The sequence below is a fragment of the Bos mutus genome, chromosome 14, assembly GCF_027580195.1.
Source record: "Bos mutus isolate GX-2022 chromosome 14, NWIPB_WYAK_1.1, whole genome shotgun sequence".
Taxonomy (NCBI): Eukaryota; Metazoa; Chordata; class Mammalia; order Artiodactyla; family Bovidae; genus Bos; species Bos mutus.
The window spans coordinates 49,514,046-49,538,068 of NC_091630.1; the positions used below are offsets into that span (position 1 = coordinate 49,514,046).

The 24,023-nt window shown below is 39.7% G+C and overlaps 1 protein-coding gene across 2 annotated transcripts in view; it reads right to left on the minus strand.

Moving 5' to 3' along the window:
* The window catches only part of C14H8orf34 (chromosome 14 C8orf34 homolog), a 370,688-nt gene that overhangs the window by 139,962 nt on the left and 206,703 nt on the right, over positions 1-24,023 (minus strand). For both annotated transcript variants that reach the window (XM_070382834.1, XM_070382833.1), the window contains exon 8: positions 10,053-10,188. In XM_070382834.1, coding sequence (XP_070238935.1) covers positions 10,053-10,188 — 136 coding nt within the window. The remainder of the gene's footprint in view (positions 1-10,052; positions 10,189-24,023) is intronic.

Genomic DNA, 24,023 nt, shown 5'->3' on the forward strand with positions numbered 1-24,023 from the left:
TTGTTTTGGAAAAAAATGAATGTGGGTGGGAGGGGAGACATGGGGTGGGAGGGGAAAGATGGGGTCAGTCAACATGCCATGCCTGCTCATGAGGACAAAACTGCAGGTAACAGGTGAATAAAATCAACAAACTGTATAAAGACAATTGAAATATGTAATCCCCAGGCCATCCAGCAAGAAGTAGCCAACTTTCAGACTTCATGACCAATTCAAACAAACAAAAAAAATTCTGCCTTTAATCTTGGTGCCAACCATCTCTCCTTTATTAAACAAACAGACAATTCGGTGGGAATGATGCCTCAGATTTGGAACATATTCCCTGTAGACTGTTGGAGCTCTGAACTGGATTCGAAATGAATCCATCCATACAATATCAATCAATAGAATCAATATTTTGCTGCCTTTTCCTCTAGAAGGGGCTTCCCTGGTGGCTCAGGTGGTAAAGAATCTACCTGCAATGTGGGAAACCCAGGTTCCATCTCTGGATCAGGACGATCCCCTGGAGAAGGGAATAGCTATCCACTCCAGTATTCCTTCCTGGGAAATTCCATGGACAGAGGAGCCTGGCAAGCTACAGCCCATGTGTTCAACAAAGAGTTAGACACAATTGAGAGATGAACACTTTCCCTCTAAAAGAGGAGAGAAAGTCAATATGTAACAATTAGTGAGAAATTGAACAGGGGAAGATGTAAAAAATGAAACAGAAGGCCAAAAGATGTACAACATTCTCAGATACCAATATCTAGGGATGTCTATGTGTTTTATATAAAACGGCCTAGACAGTTGGCCCTCCAGCAATATTGATGGGTTTCACATCCTAGGATCCCGAGGGACAATTTTGGTTTGTTTTTTAGTCACTAAGTCATGTCCAACTCTTTGTGACCCCATGGACTGTAACCTGCCAGGTTCCTCTGACCATGGGATTTCCCAGGCAAGAATACTGGAGTGGGTTGCTGTTTCCTAACTGCTTTCAGTTTAGAAGCAACGAGAGAACTTTAGAGGGAAGGAAGGAAATATGAGCTGTGTGTGGAGAAGAAAGTGTGTCTGAATGTGTCTGTAGGTTGTAGGGAAGGAACGAGTTCTTTCATGCACCTGAGGTCGGCTCACTTTGGAAGACAGAACGTGGGTAAGATGGGAGATAATCACAGAATCTTAATGGGGAAAAGAGACAAGCCTGGTTTGGTTGGGGCTTAGGAAATAAGAGAAATAAAATACGTGAAAACAAACATATATGCATGTCCTCAGGGTGTTTCTCTCCTACCCACCTTCTACCCTTATCAGCAAAAGTCAGAAGAAGATACCACTTTTCAGGACTCCTAACTCCTAAGCTTTTTGCCATGCTGATTTATTACCAGAAGAATCTAGAGTCACACTATATGAATTCTTACATTGTAAAAGAAGAAAACTACTTAAAATGGAAATTGGATCTAGGAAAGCAAAGGGACCAGGCTGAAAGACAGACTGGGCGTTCAAAGCAAAAGGAAATTGTCCCCAAGGTAGCTGTTGATGGCAACTCAAGTGTTTGCTGGATCCAAGACTGGAATCTGTCATTAGGCTTACCAGTGACACAACATTAGTGGAAAGGAAATCATACAGGCTTTTAATCTCAAGTTAGAAAATGGAAGGTGGGCAATGGCACTGAGTATCAGAATGACTTACAGAGCCGTGTACTATAGCTGGAAGAATATTGAATTTTGATTCAGAAGTCTTGGGTTTATGTCCACCAAAGACATTTCTTGGCTGTGTGTAGAAGTTATTTAAACTTTCTTGGTCAAGTTTCAACCATCTGTGCAGTTGGTGTAAAAATTAGGAGGACTGGTTTTAAAATGAATTAATATTTGCTAGAGTACTTAATATAATTTTAAGCTCTCTATGAATCAAATATGAACTTGAATGAATCAAATATCTTATTAATTTTATTTTGTTGGGATGGTCATGCTATCATTCTGTCTGCACTGAATCTCTTTCTCTTGATAAATGCTTCTCCTCAACTTTTCATGATTCTGGTGGAATTTCCAATCAAGGGGTGTCTCTTCCCCTAACATAGGAGTGAGCTTATGACCAAAGGTAAAGCAGGTATCTCATCAACCCTACTCTGTGCCTGATCTCTTGTAGCAAATACTTGGGGATATGCTAGCAGAGTCTTTCTAAACATTATCAAATGAACTCTGGGTGAGAAAAAGGCCCAAGCTTTAAGGATATTTATAATCCTGGAGCACCCAGGTGCCAGGGCCATTCTTACCCACATGGAGTGGTCCAACAGAAAGTTGAATCTGGAGGTAAAAATAGAGATGTTGATGGAGAGAAAGAAAGTTGAGTCTAGAGATAGTGATGGAGAGACACAAGTGGACAAAAAGGGAGACAGAAAGAGAGGAAGAAAGAGATTCTGGTTGATATTTCTTCTCCAATCTTTCATTCACTCAAGTATTCAGTGGCTATTTCACGTGGGTCACAAGTTATTTAACGTACTGAGGGTATATCCGTGATCCAAGACAGCCTTGGTTTCAGCTCCCATACAGTTAATATTTTAATGAGAATGAAGGAATGATAAACAATTTACGTAAGAAATTCAAGTTAAGCAGATTATGATAGATGGTAAGCCAAGCATGCCTGGAGAGGTAAAGAGCTATGAGGTGTGAGGTCATTTCTGATACATGTACAATGTAGCCTACTGACCCCAATGCTGATGACAGTCGCAAAGCCTTTTCTGGAAAGACATGACAAACCTTTCACTTCTCTCATACTGCTGCTAAAAGAGAATGCAAGTGAAGTGAAAGTCGCTCATTCATGTCTGACTCTGTGACCCCATGGACTATACAGTCCATGGAATTCTGCAGGCCAGAATACTGGAATGAGTAGACTTCCCCTTCTGCAGAGGATCTTCCTAACCCAGGGACTGAACTCAGGTCTCCCACATTGCAGGTGGATTCTTTACCAGCTAAGCCACAAGGGAAGCCCGAAAGAGAATGCAAAGTTTTATTCTATTAACTATTAGTTCTGTTGCTGAGAGAGAGATTTTGACTACATATGTCTAATAGGCAACCTAAATTTAACATGCAAATATCTCTGATTCCTCATCAAGCTTCTCCCTATCTTTTTTATTTCACCAAATAGTACATTTTAGAACTTCCCTGGTGGTCCAGTGCTTTAGAATCTGCCTTGTAATGTGGGGGACACAGGTTTGACCACTGGTTGGGGAACTAAGATCCCACATGCCATGGGGCAACTAAGCCTGAGAGGGGCAACTACTGAGCTCAGGTCCCACAACTAGAGAGAAACCCACATGTCGAAACAAAAGATCCCACGTGATGCAATTAAGATCCCAGGGGCTGCAACTAATACCCAATGTAGCCAAAGATAAAATAAATAAAACTTTTTAAAAATCACAATGGAATAATACTTTATTCTCAATAGGATGACTAATATTTGAAAGCAAAACAATGAAAAGAAAGAGTAATAAAGGTTGATGAGGATGTTGAAAATTTGGAACTCTCATACATTAATGGTGGGATTGTGAAATGGTACAACCACTTCAGAAATCAGTTTGGTAGTTCCTTAAAAGTAAATACAAAATTAACATATGACCCAATAATTGTACTCCTAGATATATACTCAAGAGAAATGACAAAACATGTTCACACTAAAACTTGCACTGAAATATTCCTAGCAGCATAGTTCTTAAGTCTAAAAAGCAGAAACAACCCAAATGCCCATCAAATGATAAAAGAACAGGAATGAAGTGCTGGTCCGTCTCCTTCAGCTGGTTCAGGCATCCTTTTCAGGGATATATTGGGTAAAGGAGGCATAGGAGATCAACAGCAACAAAAAATACTTTATTTGTTCCTGGATTTTCTAATTTGTCTTGCTGCTGCTGCTGCTAAGTCGCTTCAGTCATGTCGGACTCTGTGTGGCCCCACCAGACTCTCCCATCCCTGGGATTCTCCAGGCAAGAACACTGGAGTGGGTTGCCATTTCCTTCTGCAATGCATGAAAGTGAAAAGTGAAAGTGAAGTCGCTCAGTCGTGTCCGACTCTTAGCGACCCCATGGATGCAGCCTGCCAGGCTCCCCCGTCCGTGGGATTTAGTTACATCTTCTTGTACATGCTGTCCTATTGTGCCTATTAGTGTGGGAAAGCCAGTCCATGGGTACCACTGAGCACCCCACTGCAAACTTAGGACTCTTCTCCCACCTTGAAATTGACAATATTGACTTTCTCAGACAATATGCTATTTCCATTCCCTAATGCTAAGATGCTTATTCTCTGGGTATGTATGTGTGCGCTCAGTCATGTCTGACTCATTGCAACCCTATAGACTGTAGCCCGTCAGGTACCTCTGGGTCCATGGGATTTCCCAGGCAAGAATACTGGAGTTTCCATTTCCTACTCCAGAGGACCTTCCCAACCCAGGGATCGAACCTGTGTCTCTTGCATCTCCTGAATTGGCAGGCGGATTCTTTACTACTTGCCACCTGGAAAGCCCATTCTGTGGGTGGATTTCCCCAAAAGGACTCTTCTATAAATCACAGATAATATGTTTAAGACCCAGAAAGTCTATAAAGGAAAAAGAGGTTACTCTGATTGAAGATTACAGGAGTCCTGACAAACTCTTTGGAGATGCCAATAAAATAATCTCAGGCATTCTGGTACGAACTGGAAAATCAGCCTACTAGTACTGACTGTGGGATTTGCAAACAATTTTTTGGCTCTCATTCAAGGCTGCTGTTACTTAGCAAAGATGACTAAAGGACCATCTTTCCCTGCCTCTCTCAGGCTATCCATTTCCTTCTAGTGTCTCTTACATCACAGTCTTAGAAAGGGTTTATAGGAGGGATGGATAGATAGAGAATATAAGTATGTAGACTGGTACTTTCACAGAGAGAGGAAATATGAGGAAAACGATGAGAAAAAGTCTCTGTAATTAAAATACTTTTATGCATTTTGTTCAAAATCAACCAAAAATTACCCATAATATTCTATTCCCTAAACCCTCATAATGTTTCCCTAGATCTTGACCTTGATGCTCGTTTTTTCTCAGTATATAACATGACTTCCCTGCATTTCAAAAGCATATTTAACTTCTTCTGAAATGTATATAAATATTTTTATCTTGTAACACTTTTTTTCCCCAGAGTAGACTCAATGCTTGAAACTGAGCTAGCCACTCCAGTCTGCTGTAACTGGAAATGGGAAATGACCACTTCCAAGTTATAGGTGGGAAACTGAGGTTTAGAGAGGGTAAGTGATTTCTCAGAGTTGTCCAGTGGAGTGGGCAAGCTGAGATTCCAACCTTCGTCTCTACCGCTCTAAAGCCCAGCTCTTTTTCACATAAGAAGAAGTAGTCTTTTAGAGTAAGTGTGGACTTCCTCGGTGGTCCAGTGGTTAAGAGTCCACCTGCCAATGCAGAAGACATGGTTCAACCCCTGGTCTGGGAAGATTCCGCATGTCACGAAGCACATAAACCTGTGCTCCAAAACTGCTAAAGCCTGTTTACCTAGAGCCTGTGCTCTACAGCAAGAGAAGCCACCACAAGGAGAAGCCCTCACACCATAACTAAAGAGTAGCCCCCCTACCCCTTGCTTGCTGCAACAAGAGAAACTCCACACAGAGCAACAAAGACCCAATGCAACCAAAAGTTGATTAATTAATTAAATAGAGTAGGTGTGTACTTACGCAGCCCAAGGCCCTCCCTCTCTTATGAATCACAAAACCACTACTAAAAAGAGTAGAGATGGAGAGGATATTGTATCAATTTATAAACAAAAGAACTATGAAGTTAAAGTGTTTAAAACTGAGATAAAGTGGTCTCCAGTTTCTGGCTGATATGTGTTGGCCTCATTTCTTCCTTCATGCAGAATGAACCATGGAAGTCATATTTCAATCTCTCCAAGGGTATGGACTTTCCCCACACTAAAGGCCCCCAAATCAATCATGTCTGGCATAACAGAGCCATTTTACGATGCTTTATTTTTTCTAGAGAACTATCACTGTCTGACATTTTGGGTTGCACTTATTTTTTCCAAGTCTGTTTCCAGCCAGAATATAAGTTCCTAGTGATCAGCAGTGTTAATTTTTCTTTCCAGAGTTTATCCCAGTACTTGACACAGAGAGAGTCTTCCATAAATTCATTTTGGTTCAAATGAACCATTTCTGTTACTTAAAACATGCACTATATTCATCACTCAAACCAAACCTTTTAATCTAGGTGTAGGAAGTCAATTTTATGGAAATTTTTGTAACTGTAAACAATGATAGTAGTCCCTTTTGTCCTTATCCATTTTCCTTTAGGTCAGTTTGGCTCACTTTTTCCCAGTGGGAACTTACTGAAAATAAACCTTATAAAAGAGGTTGGGAGGAAAAAGGGAAAAAAAATGCATAGCAAAGTGAAACAGAATATAACATATCACTAATGATGTCAGCTTTCTTAACTAGTAAATCCTAATATAGTTAGTTTGAAATTTAGCTCATATTTATAAGCAATCATTTATCTTTTCTTCAGCATCCTATCACCAGCAATCATTGGCTTTTGCTTTATCAAGTCAATATAGGAATAAACTCGTTATTTTAATGTCACGATGTACAGAAGAAATGGTGAACAATTTTTGGCACAATAATGTGAAGCAAATCAGTGAAAAACCAGCAGGCTATCTGGAAACAAATTTCTCCTAAGGTTCTCAGGCTGTGGTTTCTGCGCCAGCGTCACTGTATGTTCTCTATAATCCAATTTCTTTTTAAATGGCTTTCCGTTCCTTTTTTGTGCTCTATTGATGTTAGGCATGAATGAATGCAAACACTTGCACCATCAAAAACAAACAGCACCCTACCACCCGGAATGCCCTGGCAGGAGTCCACAAAAACAAGATTTAACTCCTCAGAATGGCAGTCGGTAGACAGAATTAATGGGTGGTCTTTCCAGAAAAATGGCTTATAAACTTCAGTGAAATAGTAATTTGCTGCCTTGGTATCAGCATTTGTTTGCTTGTTATTGATATCTTAACTGTTACCTTAAAAAGAAAATGCAGGGTATTTAATAAAGAAATTTAATTTGAAACTCACAATTCTCCAAACCACTGTTTTTTAAAACCACACAAGTTTTGCTGATAATTACTGACAATGTGTATTATTGACCTACTGACATTTTACTTTTTGGTTGATATGACTCAGTGTGACTCCAAGGCAACAAATTAAACTTATTTTGCCCATGCCATTCAAGGCTTTGCTGTACGAGTAGAATTTTCTAAAAGTCAAACCAAGACACTCAATGAATATATCAAAAAATCTAACTTGTAATGCAAAAAAAAAAAAAAAAATTAGCAGTTATAAGGACACTGCTATATTATATTATACATAGAAAATTCTTTATTTACTTAAAATTGTTTTGTAATGGTTTCTTTCCCTTATGATCTGAGGGGAAAACAGACATTTTGGGTTAGAATCTCAATATATCTTGGTGATCAGACATCTTTTAACTATGCATTTTTCTACTTGCCAACTGATGTCATCTGTTTGTTTAAACCATACAAATTGCAGCAATGTCCACATCAGATTAAGGTCACCAAGAGCTAAGGGAATAACATTACCCTGGAATAATTTTCCAGCTTGAAAACATAAGCTTTCTTCCATCTGCACTTTTCTAACAATGTATGAAATATTTATGAAAAAAGTTATAATTTTATTTCTTGTGACCATGCTAATCAATACATTTTTTTTACATTCTTGATAGTTTAGCCACTTCGTTGCACATAAAACTTTACAGAGCAACTTAACGTGGGCTGAACTCCTCTTTTTCTGATCTCTTGAAAATCAGAAGTCCTACCAGTGATCGCATATATATTATATCCATCAACTGTTCCCAGAGCAATGTATTAGTTTCAGGACAGATCATGTCTTCTAATCAGGTTCTGAATAAGAAGGGCTCTGTGGCCTTTGGCTGTATGCCCTCAATTTGATAAGAGTAATAATGTTCTGGACATATCTTATGCAAACTTCCTTCTAGGTACTGTGACCCCATATGTAGCTCAAAAGCAGTGCAGTATTTGAAACAGAGATTGAGGAAAATGACGATTTTAAGAGTACACTCCACCTCTTTACACTAACTTGCTCACTGATGGGTTCTTTGCAGAAGCTCTGACCATCCCTTGAATCTCAATGAGTCTTGGGTGTCTTGGGGCTACAGCACTATTTCAAGAAAACAACACATCCTTTAAGCTTTTAACCTTCCAGTTCTACCTGAAAAAAAATATTTCTTGACCATGAAACTCTGAGAAACAAACAAACACAAAAACACAACCACCCTACACTGTCTTATTGTCCCCAATGATGAGCTATAGTTTTCTCCCTAGTCTGTAAGAAGCCTAAGGCAGAAAATTCCTTCATGTCAGGAAAATGAGGCTCTTTTTTCTTCAGTGCCTGAGTACTTTAATGTGGGCCTTTCTAAAAGGGGGGTGGGGGGGGGCGGAACTCAAAACATTTTCAACTGCTTCAGCATTTACATGGGAATTATCTCAGCGCACGGGAGAAAAAGAAGAGAAACTTCTTATTCCTTGAGAATCCTTCACTGTGATCACTTGGTTGGCTGTCTATGCATACAGGACCCTATCCAGCTCTCTCAATCAGGTCTCCTGTATTGCAGGCAGATTCTTTACCATGTGAGCCACCAGGGAAGCCCTTAGAGATTAGGAGTTCATCTTAACGCAGGTAGTTTATAATTTATAATCTAGCTTATCATTGGAAAGCTGAATGTGAATAATTTAGGGCTATGTAATGGGTTTGGTCCTTTCCCAATTCAAACCTTCAGTACTTTAGTAAAACATGTATTTTTCATGGGATTTCCTTTCCAAAAAAAACTCCTCATATCCCAATCTTCTACAAATAATATGAAGGACCAAAGACCAAGAACCAAGCACCAACCCCTCCCAGTCAAGCTGTAAATGGACAAACATACTATAAAGTTCTTTTTAATTGCCAAATGACTCTTCCACACCCAGGATGCCTAAATATCATCACATAAATATTTGTAGTTTTCTTCATACCCCTAATCAAAAAAATCAATCCACCCAAATATTACTTGTCTGAAGCAATGTTTCCCATGGTGTTTTCATTTTATTGTGGCATGTCTCTTAATGATGTCAAATAATATCCTCTGATTTTTCTATTTATTTTTATTCTATCTCTTTTTATTTTTCTAAGCCCACGACAACTACAATTAAACTTCCCGAGGGGTAAAGGCAAGGAAAAGCTACAAAAATCTGATTTGATTTTCCTACACTTCCCCCTGCTCCCTATTTCCAAGCCACTAATCCCCTCTCAAACTGTACAATAGAACAGCTAGACGTAAAGCAAAGGAGATAAAACTGGCCAGCCAGGGCATTGTTCTTGCTAATCTGCACCATTTACATAAGGGTTAGAAGACTTGTTTTATCATTTAAACAGGCTTAAAAGCCTCTTTGCAAATGAGATTTAGTTCCTACAAAAGAATGAATACTAGCTATTTGGTGAGTTTCTGCTAGACCAGCACTGGGAGCTGACTCGGCAGTTAACTTAAGCTACTTCTTTGGCCACATACACTATATGCAAAGATTGCTTCCAGCTGCCAAAACTGAAAAGCATCAAGCTGATTAAATTCTTTCCAGGAGGTGAACAAGATGAGGAACAGGTTAAGAGGCCAGTAAGGTCCGATCTTAAACTGTACCTGGGCAAACGGTCCTTTATGCAGGTGCCTTAGAAGTGGCTTTGAACTTCTAGAGTCCCTTGAATCTTCTTTTGAAAAGGAACAGAAAGGCAGACAGCAAATGAAATTCAGAGGCAGAAAGTCTTAGAATAGTCTCCAACTGTGAAGTAAAGACAATCTAAACTCTTTGATTCATTGTTGGTCTGCGTGGCATTGGGCATGAGGATAAACTGTACAACTAACTCTCTTGTTAACTCAGCACAAAAGATAACCAGGAGGAAAAGATTCTCTTAACACAGAGGAGTACACCCTTTGCATCAAAATCTTAGATTTAAAAAATCAAGATCATGTTTATACATAGATACACCTATAATCTGTTTTACCTGGCACACCTTGAACAGATGTTCAATGTGACTTTGGCCTGAGGTTCAGCAGAGTAAGTAGCTCGACCTTGGTTAAATTTGCTCCCAGAAGGTGTCAGGGTAGTTACTCCCTCCATTCTTAAATCATCAAGATCCTCTGTAACAACATAAACAATTGCAGATACAAAATTAACTCTAATGGAATTAAGATGAAAAGTCCATGTTTTCAGATACCTGCCAGTAGATTAAGAAAAATGTTATATTTCCACTTTGCAAAATCTTACTTCATTACCTTTCAAATCATTTCTAGATGTAGCTGGAGAAAATTATAAGGGAAAAGGGTGAGAGATCAATCTGTTTGGATAATGAATGGGTAGACCACATATAGAACATGGATCCACAACTTCTCCTGTAAACATCCACAGAAGTCAACAATAATCATCTCTACAGCAATTGGCCCTAAATGGTCAAGACTTGGTCAGTGACTGCCAGCTTCCAACTAGGAACAATCCACAAGCATATGCATGCTCAGTTGATCAGTTGTGTTCAGCTCTTTGCGACCCTATGTACTGTAGCCCACCAGGTTTCTCTGTTCATGGGATTTTACAAGCAAGAATCTTCCTGCATCTCCTGCATTGGCAGTTGGATTCTTTTAGCACTGAGCCACCTGGGAAGCACAAGAACAATCCAGAGAAAGACAAATATGCTCCCAAACCAATTACATCAGATCATTCACTTCTAATTTGCCTGTCTTGAGCTTCCTCATCCAACAAACTCCAATCAGAATATACCTGATGCCTTCTCTTTTTTACCCTAAATCTTTCCTTTTTATCTTCACCTGGGCAGGACAAGAATACACCTGGATAGTCACACCCGAGGTGTTCACTGAAACCTTCTATTTCATCCAGGCCCTCAATCAACATTTAAAAGGTCTACATTTCTCTTGTAATTTAGATCTAACCAAATTTGTACATGATCGACTTTATACACAGTATAAGGAACCTTGTAGAAAGGACTCGATTTACTTGCTCTGAGCCTTAGCAAAAGAGGGACATTAAGTTTCAAAAGATAAGTCATAATTTTGTGAAAACATAATCCATGACTGAAGTTATATAAGAAGGGAAATCACTCTTTTCTGATAAGGCTGTAGACAATCCAAACATCTGAACTTTCACAAAACAACTGAGAGAATTTCTAGGTTAATTGTGTTGAAAACATGACAGCATACCCATAATGAAGTTACTCACACTAGGTCTGGTGTTATCAAACTGAGATTTAATTTAATTACAGTTTAAGCTCTCCCCAAAATGGAATCCTAAACAGTCAGAGTTTCTTCATTTCCAAGGCAAACCATTCAATATCACGGTAATCCAAGTCTATGCCCCAACCAGTAACACTGAAGAAGCTGAAGTTGAACGGTGCTATGAAGACCTACAAGACCTTCTAGAATTAACACCCAAAAAAGATGTCCTTTTCATTATAGGGGACTGGAATGCAAAAGTAGGAAGTCAAGAAACACCTGGAGTAACAGGCAAATTTGGCCTTGCAGTACAGAATGAAGCAGGGCAAAGGCTAATGGAGTTCTGCCAAGAGAATGCACTGGACATAGCAAACACCCTCTTCCAACAACACAAGACTCTACACATGGACCTCACCAGATGGCCAACACCGAAGTCAGATTGATTATATTCTTTGCAGCCAAAGATGGAGAAGCTCTATATAGTCAGCAAAAACAAGACCAGGAGCTGACTGTGGCTCAGATCATGAACTCCTTATTGCCAAATTCAGACTTAAATTGAAGAAAGTAGGGAAAACCACTAGACCATTCAGGTATGACCTAGATCAAATCCTTAACAATTATACAGTGGAAGTGAGAAACAGATTTAAGGGACTAGATCTAATAGACAGAGTGCCTGATGAACTATGGATGGAGGTTTGTGACATTGTACAGGACACAGGGATCAAGACCATCCCCAAGAAAAAGAAATGCAAAAGGGAAAAATGGCTGTTTGAGGAGGCCTTACAAATAGCTGTGAAAATAAGAGAAGCGAAAAGCAAAAGAGAGAAGGAAAGATATACCCATTTGAATGCAGAGTTTCAAAGAATAGCAAGGAGAAAGCAGAAAGCCATCCTCAGTGACGAGTGCAAAGAAATAGACAAAAACAATAGAATGGGAAAGACTAGAGATCTCTTCAAGAAAATTAGAGATACCAAGGAACATTTCATGCAAAGATGGGCTCAATAAAGGACAGAAATGGTATGGACCTAACAGAAGCAGAAGATATTAAAAAGAGGCGGTAAGAATACACAGAAGAACTGTACAAAAAAGATCTTCACAACCCAGATAATCATGATGGTATGATCACTCACCTACAGCCAGAATCCTGGAATGTGAAGTCAAGTGGCCTTAGGAAGCATCACTACGAACAAAGCTAGTGGAGGTGATGGAATTCCAGTTGAGCTGTTTCAAATCCTAAAAGATGATGCTGTGAAAGTGCTGCACTCAATATGCCAGCACATTTGGAAAACTCAGTAGTGCCTACAGGACTGGAAAAGGTCAGTTTTCATTCCAATCCCTAAGAAAGGCAATGCCAAAGAATGCTCAAACTACCACACAATTGCACTCATCTCACATGCTAGCAAAGTAATGCTCAAAATTCTTCAAGCCAGCTTCAACAATACGTGAACCGTGAATTCCCAGATGTTCAAGCTGGTTTTGGAAAAGGCAGAGGAACAAGATATCAAATTGCCAACATTCTCTGTATCATCAAAATAGTAAGAGTCCCAGAAAAACATCTATTTCTGCTTTATTGACTATGCCAAAGCCTTTGACTGTGTGGATCACAATAAACTGCGGACAATCCTGAAAGAGATGGGAATACCAGACCACCTGATCTGCCTCTTGAGAAATCTGTATGGAGGTCAGGAAGCAACAGTTAGAACTGGATACGGAACAACAGACTGGTTCCAAATAGGAAAAGGAGTACTTCAAGGCTGTATATTGTCACCTTGCTTATTTAACTTATATGCAGAGTCATCATGAGAAATGCTGGGCTGGATGAAGCACAAGCAGGAATCAAGAATGCTGGGAGAAATATCAATAACCTCAGATATGCAGATGACACTACCCTTATGGCAGAAAGTGAAGAAGAATTAAAGAGCCTCTTGATGAAAGTGAAAGAGGAGAGTGAAAAGGTTGGCTTAAAGCTCAACATTCAGAAAACAAAGATCATGACTCCGGTCCCGTCACTTCATGGCAAATAGATGGAGAAACAGTGGAAACAGTGGCTGACTTTATTTTGGGGGGGCTCCAAAATCATTGCAGATGGTGACTGCAGCCATGAAATTAAAAGACGCTTACTCCTTGGAAGGAAAGTTATGACCAACCTAGATAGCATATTCAAAAGCAGAGACGTTACTTTGCCAACAAAGGTCCGTCTAGTCAAGGCTATGGTTTTTCCAGCAGTCCTGTATGGATGTGAGAGTTGGACTATAAAGAAAGCTGAGAACCAAAGAATTGATGCTTTTGAACTGTGATGTTGAAGAAGACCCTTGAGAGTCCCTTGGACTGCAAGGAGATCCAACCAGTCCATCCTAAAGGAAATCAGTCCTGAATGTTCATTGGAAGGACTGATATTGAAGCTGAAACTCCAATACTCTGGCCATGTCATGCAAAGAGCTGACTCATTAGAAAAGACCCTGATGCTGGGAAAGATTGAAGGCAAGAGGAGAAGGGGACGACAGAGAATGAGATGGCTGGATGGCATCACCAACTCAATGGACATGATCTGAGTAAACTCCAGGATTTGGTGATGGACAGGGAGGCCTGGCGTGCTGCAGTTCATGGGGTCACGAAGAGTTGGATATGACTGAACGACTGAAGTGAACTGAACTGAAACAGTCAGGAATCACCTGGTCAGCACCAGTGAGTTAACGTCTGAGAGACCTCTGCTGTCCCCTAAAGGAAACTGCCTTCACCACAACATATCTGCTTTTTGCTAGTATAGCTTCCTCTATCCACTTCCTTCTGTCCATAAAAGTCTTTCATTAACAACCGAATATTGCAAACAAGTGTCAAATGGCTCAGTCAGTAAAGAGTCTGCCTGCAGTGTAGGAGACCCCAGTTCATTCCCTGGGTCAGGAAGATTCTCTGGAGAAGGAAATGGCAAACCACTCCAACATTCTTGCCTGGGAAATCCTAGGGGCAGAGGAGTCTGGTGGGCCATGGTCCATGTGGTTGCAAGAGTTGGACACAACTTAGTGACTAAACCTACCCACCTACCTAAGTCATAAACAGACTTTCTGTCATTTGAAGAGGGTTAGTTAACAGACTCCCTCTATAGGCACTTCCAACTAAAATCCTTTGGTTCAGAAGTCTTGGGTTTATGTCCTCCAAACCTAAGTGGACATTTTGTCTACTTGAATGTGAGCAATCTAGCCATGTCTTTAGAGTTTCAACATAACTTCATGGGAGTCAAAAAACTCATCACCTTGACCTGGTCATAAAGGCATAGTCCCCTCCTTGTAGGGCAATAAGCACTGCTTCAAAACTCAGTGCTTCTGCTAAACTAGTCATAAGTGCCACTCTTCTTCTCATGGTTCCTCATGTGGCACAGATTTTACTACTGCCTGAGAACACACAACATTTTTTAGTTAGGCGATCAGCCCCTGATGAGATTCTGTTAGTTTTTTCCCCCTCAAGCTACTATTCATCATTGAGACACTGTGCCTGTCCACCTTCTTGTCCCTATCAAGGGAAGGGAAACTTCACATTTTCTTAGCTCACTTAGGAACTTGTTATACCTCATTCAGTGTTTTTAAAACTCTGACCTAATATTATTTGTTGACAAATCATATCTCAAAACTTGAACCTGGAGTAGAACATGCTAACACCCACTGAAGCTTGCCTTTATAATACAGTCCTCCACCTGAGGGAAAAATCAGCCCCAAGGGCAAAACCATAGCACTTCCTTGACCTTGTCAACTGGTCAAAGACCACAGTGGTGGCTCAGATGGTAAAGAATCCGCCTGCAATGCAAGAGATCTAGGTTCAATCCCTAGGTCAGGAAGATCCCTTGGAGAAGGGAATGGCTACCCACTCCAGTTTTCTTGCCTGGAGAATTCCACAGACAAATGAGCCTGGCAGGTTGCAAAGAGCTGGACATGACTGAGGGACTAACACAGATACATATTGGGCATGATTTAAAAACAAACAAACCAAAAAACTATTACTTTGGGTTGCTTTGGAAGCCAAGAGTCAGTTCTGCTGGAACCTCCATCAAAAATGGACGACATATTTAACATACTTTTAGGTGGACTCCTAGTTCATACTGAGGTAGCTGCTGTAAAAGTTGAGGTTTATGAAAAAAGAAATGACATGGAAGCTAAAAGAAATACTCCAGCAGATCATTTTGCTATATAAGCAGTCTTTTCTCCTTTTTCTCATCTTAAAACTAATTATTAATTAATTTATTTGGCTGCACTGGGTCTCAGTTGTGGCATGAGGAATCCTTTTTTTTTTTTTTTTTTGTGGCTTCTGAACTCTTAGTTGCGGTATGTGCGCTCTAGGTACCTGAATCAGAGATTGAACCTGAGTCCCCCGCATTGGGACTGCAGAGTCTTAGCCATTGGACCACCGAGGAAGTCCCAGACAAGTAGCCTTAACCAAGGTTTGGATCCTATTAAAACTCTTAAAGGGCAAATTCTTAAAGAAATTCAAAGTAACCATTATAAAATATCAATATTTAGCCTCTGAACTTCACTCAGATCATCTCTGGTCCTCCCAACGCAGATAGCTGGAGGCACTAGGTGGTTTCAAGTGGACATTTGCTAAATTTCTCCATGAAACAACTCATCATGGTACAGACAAACTGGTTACTATCATAAATCAACATGGCTGGGGAAACTTTTAAAAGATGGCTAAGGTAATTTTTTAAGTCATGTGGATTTGTCAACAGCATAATTCTAGAAAAAACTGTAAATGTGGGAAATGGTCAAGGACCAAAGCTTCAAAGCCCTTGAATACATGTATACCTGTGGTGGATTCATTTTGATATTTGGCAAAACTAATACAATTATGTAAAGTTTAAAAATAAAATAAAATTATAAAAAAAAAACTCAACATTCAGAAAACTAAAAAAAAAAAAACCTCATAATGTTATATTATGTACCTTCTACTTTCCATGAGATCTGAATACACTTTAGTTGTTAAATGTCTATATAATTTCAGGATAAGTTTAAACATCTCTTTGCCAAAAAGCTATAATCTTTACAGTTGCTAAAGAGCTGGTCTATTTTGTATTTCTAATATTGTGAATATAAACTTTTATATCAAGTGATGATTGTGAGAGCTGGACTGTAAAGAAGGCAGAGAGCCAAATAATTGATGCGTTAGAACTATGGTGCTGGATAAGACTCCAGAAATTCCCTTGGACAGCAAGGAGATCAAACCAGTCAACCTTAAGGGAAATCAACCCTGAATACTTGTTGGAAGGACTGATGCTGAAGTTGAAGCTCTGTATTTTGGTCATCTGATGTGAACAGCTGACTCACTGAAAAATTCCCTAATGTGCTGGGTAAGACTGATGGCAGAAGGAGAAGAGGGCATCAGTGGATGAGAGGGCTGGATGGCATCGCCGATGCAATGGACATGAACTTGGGCAAACTTTGGAAGATGGTGAGGGACAGACAGGCAGAGCATGCTACAGTCCATGAGGTCGCAAAGAGTTGGGCATGACTGGGTGACTGAACAATAGCAACAATCAAGTGACCAAGGTATACACTTCACAAGAAATATTACTTAAAAAGAAAAACCTCAGCAAGGTATTAACCTTTACTCAGAAACCATACTGCACTTATCATCTACAAACTTCTGAATGGTGAAAAGAACCAATGACATCTGGAAATAAAATTAACAAACTTTCAGAAACCCTTGAGCTCCCTTGGTCAAAGAAACTCCCACCCACCCTTAGGCCAATATGGTTCACTCCCTAGAGTGTTCAGTCATGTCATGCCCTACTCTTTGTGACCCCATGGACTGTAGCCTGCTAAGCTCCTCTGTCCATGGGATTTTCCAGGCAAGAATACTGGAGTGGCTTGCCACTTCCTACTCCAGGAGATCTTCCTGATTCAGGGATTGAGTCCGAGTCTCTTGCATCTCCTACATTGGCAGGCAGATTCTTTACCACTAGGGCCAGCTGGGAAGCTCCCACCCAGTCTGGACACATGGTTTATTTCCCTGTGAACTGGTAACTGGAAGGCCCAAGGGCTTCAGTATCTTACCTATGATACTTTGCCCTGATGCATGTAGACATTGCAAAGTGTTGCAAGAGACTCATGTACTAAGCCCAGTTCTATCACAAACAGGTTAAAGTTGCATTTAAACATCTTAAACAACCTCATCATGACATTCAACTATAAGATTTCATCTGTCAGAGAGACATCAGAGAAAAGTTGCTCTTGAACCTCACTGGAAGGGATTCTATCAAATACTGTTAACAACAAATACAGAAGTTAAGCTCCCTGAAGCAAATTTCTGGGCTAACGTTTTATGACTAAAGAAACAATTTAGAACCCAAAATTGGAAGCCTTCTCTAATAGGGGACCTCAAAATGAAGATTCTCAGAGATTCTCCTGAAACAGCTGATTTTCAAAGTATATAGACCAATGACCCAAAGCTCTCAGAACAACCTGATGACCTCAGATCATGGACAGCTTCTGCACAAGATATTGCATCAAAACCTTTGTTTAATTACTATTTTGTTTTCCATCTGCTTACCTAAAATCAATCTTCTTGTAATTTCTATAAATTCCTGGTCATCACTCACCCCTAATGGCCCTTCTTCTTTTATTCCCTTCATACTAAAATTGTTAGAGCATAATCATTCTTATACCAATCTCAGATTTCCTGAACAGCAGCCTTCAAGCTTACTGATTGCTGGATATGCTATTCCTCACCAGATGCCTGTGATACAAACCAGGGATAATTCCAGTCTCAACAAATGAGATAAAAGAGAATTACAGTCAATGGCATTTCACTTGAACCTATGTGGACAAATGGCCCAAAACAAATCAGCTCATGACTGTTTATGTTGCTGTCTTATAGAAAGAGAACAAATTATCACAGTCTAGTGGGTAGAGCTTAGGTAATCCTAAATTTGAATTTAGAATTTCCTAAAAGCACAAGCCTTGGAAGAAAAGTTATGACCAACCTAGACAGCATATTAAAAAGCAGACATTACTTTGCCAACAAAGGTCCATCTAGTCAAGGCTATAGTTTTTCCAGCAGTCATGTATGGATGTGAGAGTCAGACTATAAAGAAAGCTGAGCACCGAAGAATTAATGCTTTTGAACTGTGGTGTTGGAGAAGACTCTTGAGAGTCTCTGGACTGCAAGGAGATCCAACTAGTCCATCCTAAAGATCAGTCCTGAATATTCATTGGAAGGACTGATGCTGAAGCTGAAACTGCAATACTTTGGCCACCTGATACAAAGAACTGACTCATTAGAAAAGACCCTGATGCTGGGAAGGATTGAAGGCGGGAGGAGAAGAGGACGACAGAGGATGAGATGGTTAGATGGCATCACCGACTCAATGGACATGAGTTTGAGTAAACTCCAGGAGTTGGTGATGGACAGAGAGGCCTGGCGTGCTGCAGTTTATGGGGTTGCAAAGAGTCGGACACAACTGAGTGACTGAACTGATCTGAAAAGGCCGAGGCAATTACTTACTATGTGGAATAGGCTAATGGAGATACAAATGTGTAAAGGAGCTAATGCAAGGTCTTGGTTTCAATTTTATGCCAGGAATAACTTCTTTTTTCCTGGATAGCCATGTTTTCCTATCAGATACTGCTTCCTCTGTAACCAGGAAGGCTAGTTTTACTTGTCTCAAACCAGTAGATCGTGCACTTTAGCAACAGTATTCCAAAACTTTTCTGTGCACAGATATTTAATTCTATAAATCATCAAACCAGGAAATTATAATTCAGATGGGAGCTCCAAAACAAAGTTCCCCTTGATTATTCAGGCACTTTACCTGGGGGAATTACTGATTCATTGTTTACACAAACAATCAAAGCAGTGCTTCCAAAAACAGGGATCACATAAACAAAAGGTTATACGACATAGATCATTTTAATTCCGGCGGACGTTATAAATAGCTCAGTCAGTAAAGAATATGCCTGCAATTTGGGAGACCCAGGTTTGATTCCTGGGTCAGGAAGATTCTCTGGAGAAGAGAATGGCAATCCACTCCACTATTCTTGCCTGGAGAATCCCATGGACAGAGAAGCCTGGTGGGCTACAGACCATGGAATTGCAAAGAGTCAGACTCAACTGAGCAGTTAACACACACACACACACACTCTACACGGATTATAGATCAGTCTCAATTCCTTGGCAAGAGGCAAGAATAGAGACGGACAATCTCTGTCACCAAATTCTATCCAGAGTCCGAGACGCTTTTATGCAGCCACTCTCTCATGAGATGCTCACCGTGATAATACAACATTGAAAAGATTGACTATGGAAACAAGGGAACATCATGAAGCAGTAAAGACTTGGATCTTGAGTCTTGGCTTTTGGCCAACTTCTTGCAAGGGAGAGAATGACTAAAAGAGGGGACTGAGAGAATGAACACAGAAAAAGACAATGAAAGATCATATACGACCTCAGAACACTGACCCACCACCCCTGGTGGAAACAATCAGTGAAGCCAAATCACAAGCTCTGAAGCAGTTGGCCTCAAACATTCAGGACTTGGTTAATAGAGGCCAGATTACAGCTTTTTGCCCAACTGAGAACCAAGCAGAGAAAACCAAATATGCTCCCCAAGCTAAATGCATGTTTCCATAAATGGCAACCTTTAAATATCTAAAGGTTTGTCCTTCAGAAGAGATATTAGAGTTCCCAAAGTCAGTATATGGAGGAGAGACTTTAGCCAACTAGAAATTTCTTTGAAACAACCAGTAATACTTTTTTCATCAAGGAATCTTACAATTCTTAAGGTAACAGTAATAAAGAAAGATTATGTGAAAATAACCTGATGAGAATTTTTTAAAAATACTTGTTTTATTTTGATACTCTGAAATCAAACTATGTAGTGACTGTTAATGTCTAGTTAAGAAATTAGATAACTAATAATGTAATGTGATCAGCTCTATCTCAGAAAAAAAAATAAATGTTTTATATTTATGGAAAACACATGAAAAATCAACTAACTGAAGATAAAAACAAATCAACAAAACTGCCAGTAATTATCCATCAGCACTTGGCATTATTTCATTTTAATTAGGTAGATTAGCTTCAGCTTTCTAACTGAAAGCTGAAAGATAAAGGAATTATTAGGAAGTTGAATAATCAGGTGAGTAAAAGTATACAAGCCAGACCAGGTGGTAAAGGAGTCTTCAGAGGGGTATAAGAACATGAAAAAGCAGAAATTTGAAGGGACATCGTCCTTTAGGGAAAGTTATGCAGCCATATGACCATAATCTGAGATGCACAGGGACAGGAGAAGGTAATACTGAAAAAGAGGTCAGTCTCAGACGATGAAACGAGACAGATTCATCAAATCTATGTTTTATAGAGATAATTGTGGCTGTATTTCCTGAAACAATTTCCTAAATTTATAAAATTGCTTTCCTGATAACTCAAGATAGGAATTAAGTCTTTCTTCTTTACTATAAGCTCACTTTCTTAAAAGTGTGTCTAGTACAGGGTGAGCATTCACTGATATTTACTGACTACTAGACTTTTTTTTCTTTTTTCTGCAAATGACAGTCCTGAGCACCCCGGAGACATCACTCAAAGCACCAGTCTCAAGAGAAGATTTTTGTATAATTCGACAAACTTGGTTAATTGACTATTTGACAAATTGATCCTTATGTGGAATTGGCTTTTGGAAAATTGGATTTTGAAGGAATACATCTGTTGCACTTGCCCACAGCCATGTGGCAAAGTGAAAACTGGAAATAAGGAGACGAGGCAGGAAGAAGCCTACATCCTTCATGGTGTGTGTATTAGCTGCTGAGGGCCCGGGGCAAAGAAGTAGCAAGAGAGAGAAATGTATCACAAGGTAATTTCAGAGAAAGATTTGAGAGATTGTAGTGAATGATTACACATCCTTGCAGGTTTCTCCATATTACCACTTTTAGGGAATATAGGAAGAGATCGTATCTTTGGTTTCACACTTGCTGAGATGGAGTTATCGTCAAGACATCTGTATGGATGTTTGGTAGGCAGTTAGAAGGGCAAGTCTGGAGCTATGGAGTGTGGAAAGAAGCTACAGACCATATGGCTGAGAAACTTGATATAATTATCAACACAGCAAGTTGAAATCAAGCAGTGATACTTCTTATGTCTAACTTTCCTTACAAGTGAAATGTGTGCATGATATCAACGTTAGATTTTAAAAGAAGGTAAAAGGAGAAGGCGGTGGCAGAGGATGAGATGGTTAGATAACATCACCAACTCAATGGATATGAATTTGAGCAAATTCTGGGAGAGAGTGGAGGACAGGGGAGCCTGACGTGCTGCAGTCCATGGGATCACAGAGTCTGATACGACTTAGCGGCAGAACAACCACCATACTTATCGTTTTTCACGTTAGAAAGCTCAAAAGCAGTCATTTGTTTTTAAAGATAGCCAGGTGGTGCTAGTGGTAAAGAACCCGCTTGCCAATGCAGGTTCGATCCCAAGTGATAGCTCCCTAGGTCGGGAAGATTACCTGCAAGAGGGCATGGCAACCCAGTCCCGTATTCCTGCTTTGAGAATCTCATGGACAGAGGAGCCTGGAGCGCCACAGTTTACAGAGTTGAAAAGAGTCGGACACGACTGAAGAGACTTAGCACTCACACATAACTTTCCATGCATCTTTTGAATCACAGGGTGACTATCGAGAAAAATGAACTAATTTATGACTAAAGACACGCACACTTTATCTTCTTGCAATCCAAATAACCAAGAATTAATCAAGCAAAGAATTGTTTTCATTTAATTTAAGGAAGTAACAGCTGCCTAGATGAAATAATCCTAGGACTTTCATTTCATTCACATGTAATCCATGAAATAATTTACAGCTGCTTGAACTAGACAATGTGGGATATGAGTGAATTTTCACATCTGTTTCTAGGAACTTTAGAACAAAAATTAAAAACTTTCCAAACATAAGTCTCTTCACAGTGATTCAGTGATGGGATACACAAGAATTATATGGCAGTTTCCCCTGGTATGTTGATTTACATCGATAGAGTTGATTTGGTCAAATATTTCAAACAGATGTTATATATTCTGAGTGAATTATTAAAAATAAAACAAATGTTAAGAAAACATATAAGAAATTAGACATGTTTTAATGAAATATTTACGAATACTTTTTTTGTTATAGTATAGACGGCTACACTATTTCCTTAAAAGGAAAGAAAGAATTAAGAGCAAAACATAATTCACTTTTCTGGGACAAATTCTGGTTGAAAAGTGGAAGAAGGATGTTGAGGCCATGCTTCTATTGGTTCTGTGTTTCTACATGCATGTTCCAGTATGAGTTCAGGATTCTTTCTCAGGATACCGGAGCAGTACAGCTTACCCAAATTCATAATTAATAAGAACAAAATGGCAGATATAAGAACTTATATGCTGGAACTTTTATTAGAATAATCTAAGTTTAAAAGGGGGCTTCCCAGGTGGCTCCGTAGTAAAGAACCTGCCTGCTAAATGTAGGAGATGTGGGTTGGATCCCTGGGTGGGGAGGATCCCTGGGTGGGGAAGATTCCCCTGGAGGAGGAAATGGCAACCCACTCCAGTATTCTTGCCTGGGAAATTCCACGGACAGAGGAGCCTGGCAGGCTACATGCCATGGGATTGCAAAGAGTTGGACATAACTGAGCGACTGAGCATGCACACAACTTTAAAAATAATTATGTTAGTATCTCATTAAAAAAATGTCATGGAATTTGAAAGGTGTAATGAATTTTCCCATTTTAATAAAAGAGTAAGTTACAGAATGTTTATTTTACTTGATTACATGAGATCAATAAACAAAGTGACTTGGCCAGGGTTAAGTTAGTGAAAATGTTTGTGTAAATTCAAAATTACATATCTTTTTTATCTTCTATTGTTAACTGAAAAGTGCAAGAAACTTCCTGAGATATTTTTTGTTAACTATCAGTTCCTGTTTAATTTCTTTGACCATCAACAGCCAAATACACAATAACCACAAACATTTGTAAAAATTTCTGGGCTGAAACTTGTTCACTTAGATTGCAAATTAACACAAGACTTGTGTTAATTGAACCTATCATTACATAAATTGTGAAAGCTTCTCTGTTAGTCAGAAAAATTAAGACATCTGGGAGTGGTTTTCTCCTTTTAGTCTGGAAGAAAATACTAGTGTTTCTAACAGATTTAAACCCAAATGCTATTCAAAGTCTGATTTGTGCATCAGAGTACCTCTATATTTTCCTCGGTTTTCACCTGTCACAAATTCAAGATATTATATTGTATTCACACACAAAAAAAAAAAACCCTGACTTTTTCCTGAAATTTTTGTCACCCTCTAAAGGGCAATGGCACCCCACTCCAGTACTCTTGCCTGGAAAATCCCATGGATGGAGGAGCCTGGTAGGCTGCAGTCCATGGGGACGCTAAGAGTTGGACACGACTGAGCAACTTCACTTTGACTTTTCACTTTCATGGATTGGAGACGGAAATGGCAACCCACTCCAGTGTTCTTGCCTGGAGAATCCCAGGGACGGGGGAGCCTGGTGGGCTGCCGTCTATGGGGTTGCATAGAGTTGGACACGACTGAAGCGACTTAGCAGCAGCAGCAGGAGCAGCAGCAAAGGGTTGGCAGATAGAGGTTGCAAACAAGTCTCTTTATTTTAAAAATGACTGAAATTCCAGGCATGTGGACTAATGTCAGGCAGGGTTAGATAAGCGGACTGGTCTGGTATGCCTGAAAGCTTGGTCACGGCTCTAAGAGAAGTAAGGACACC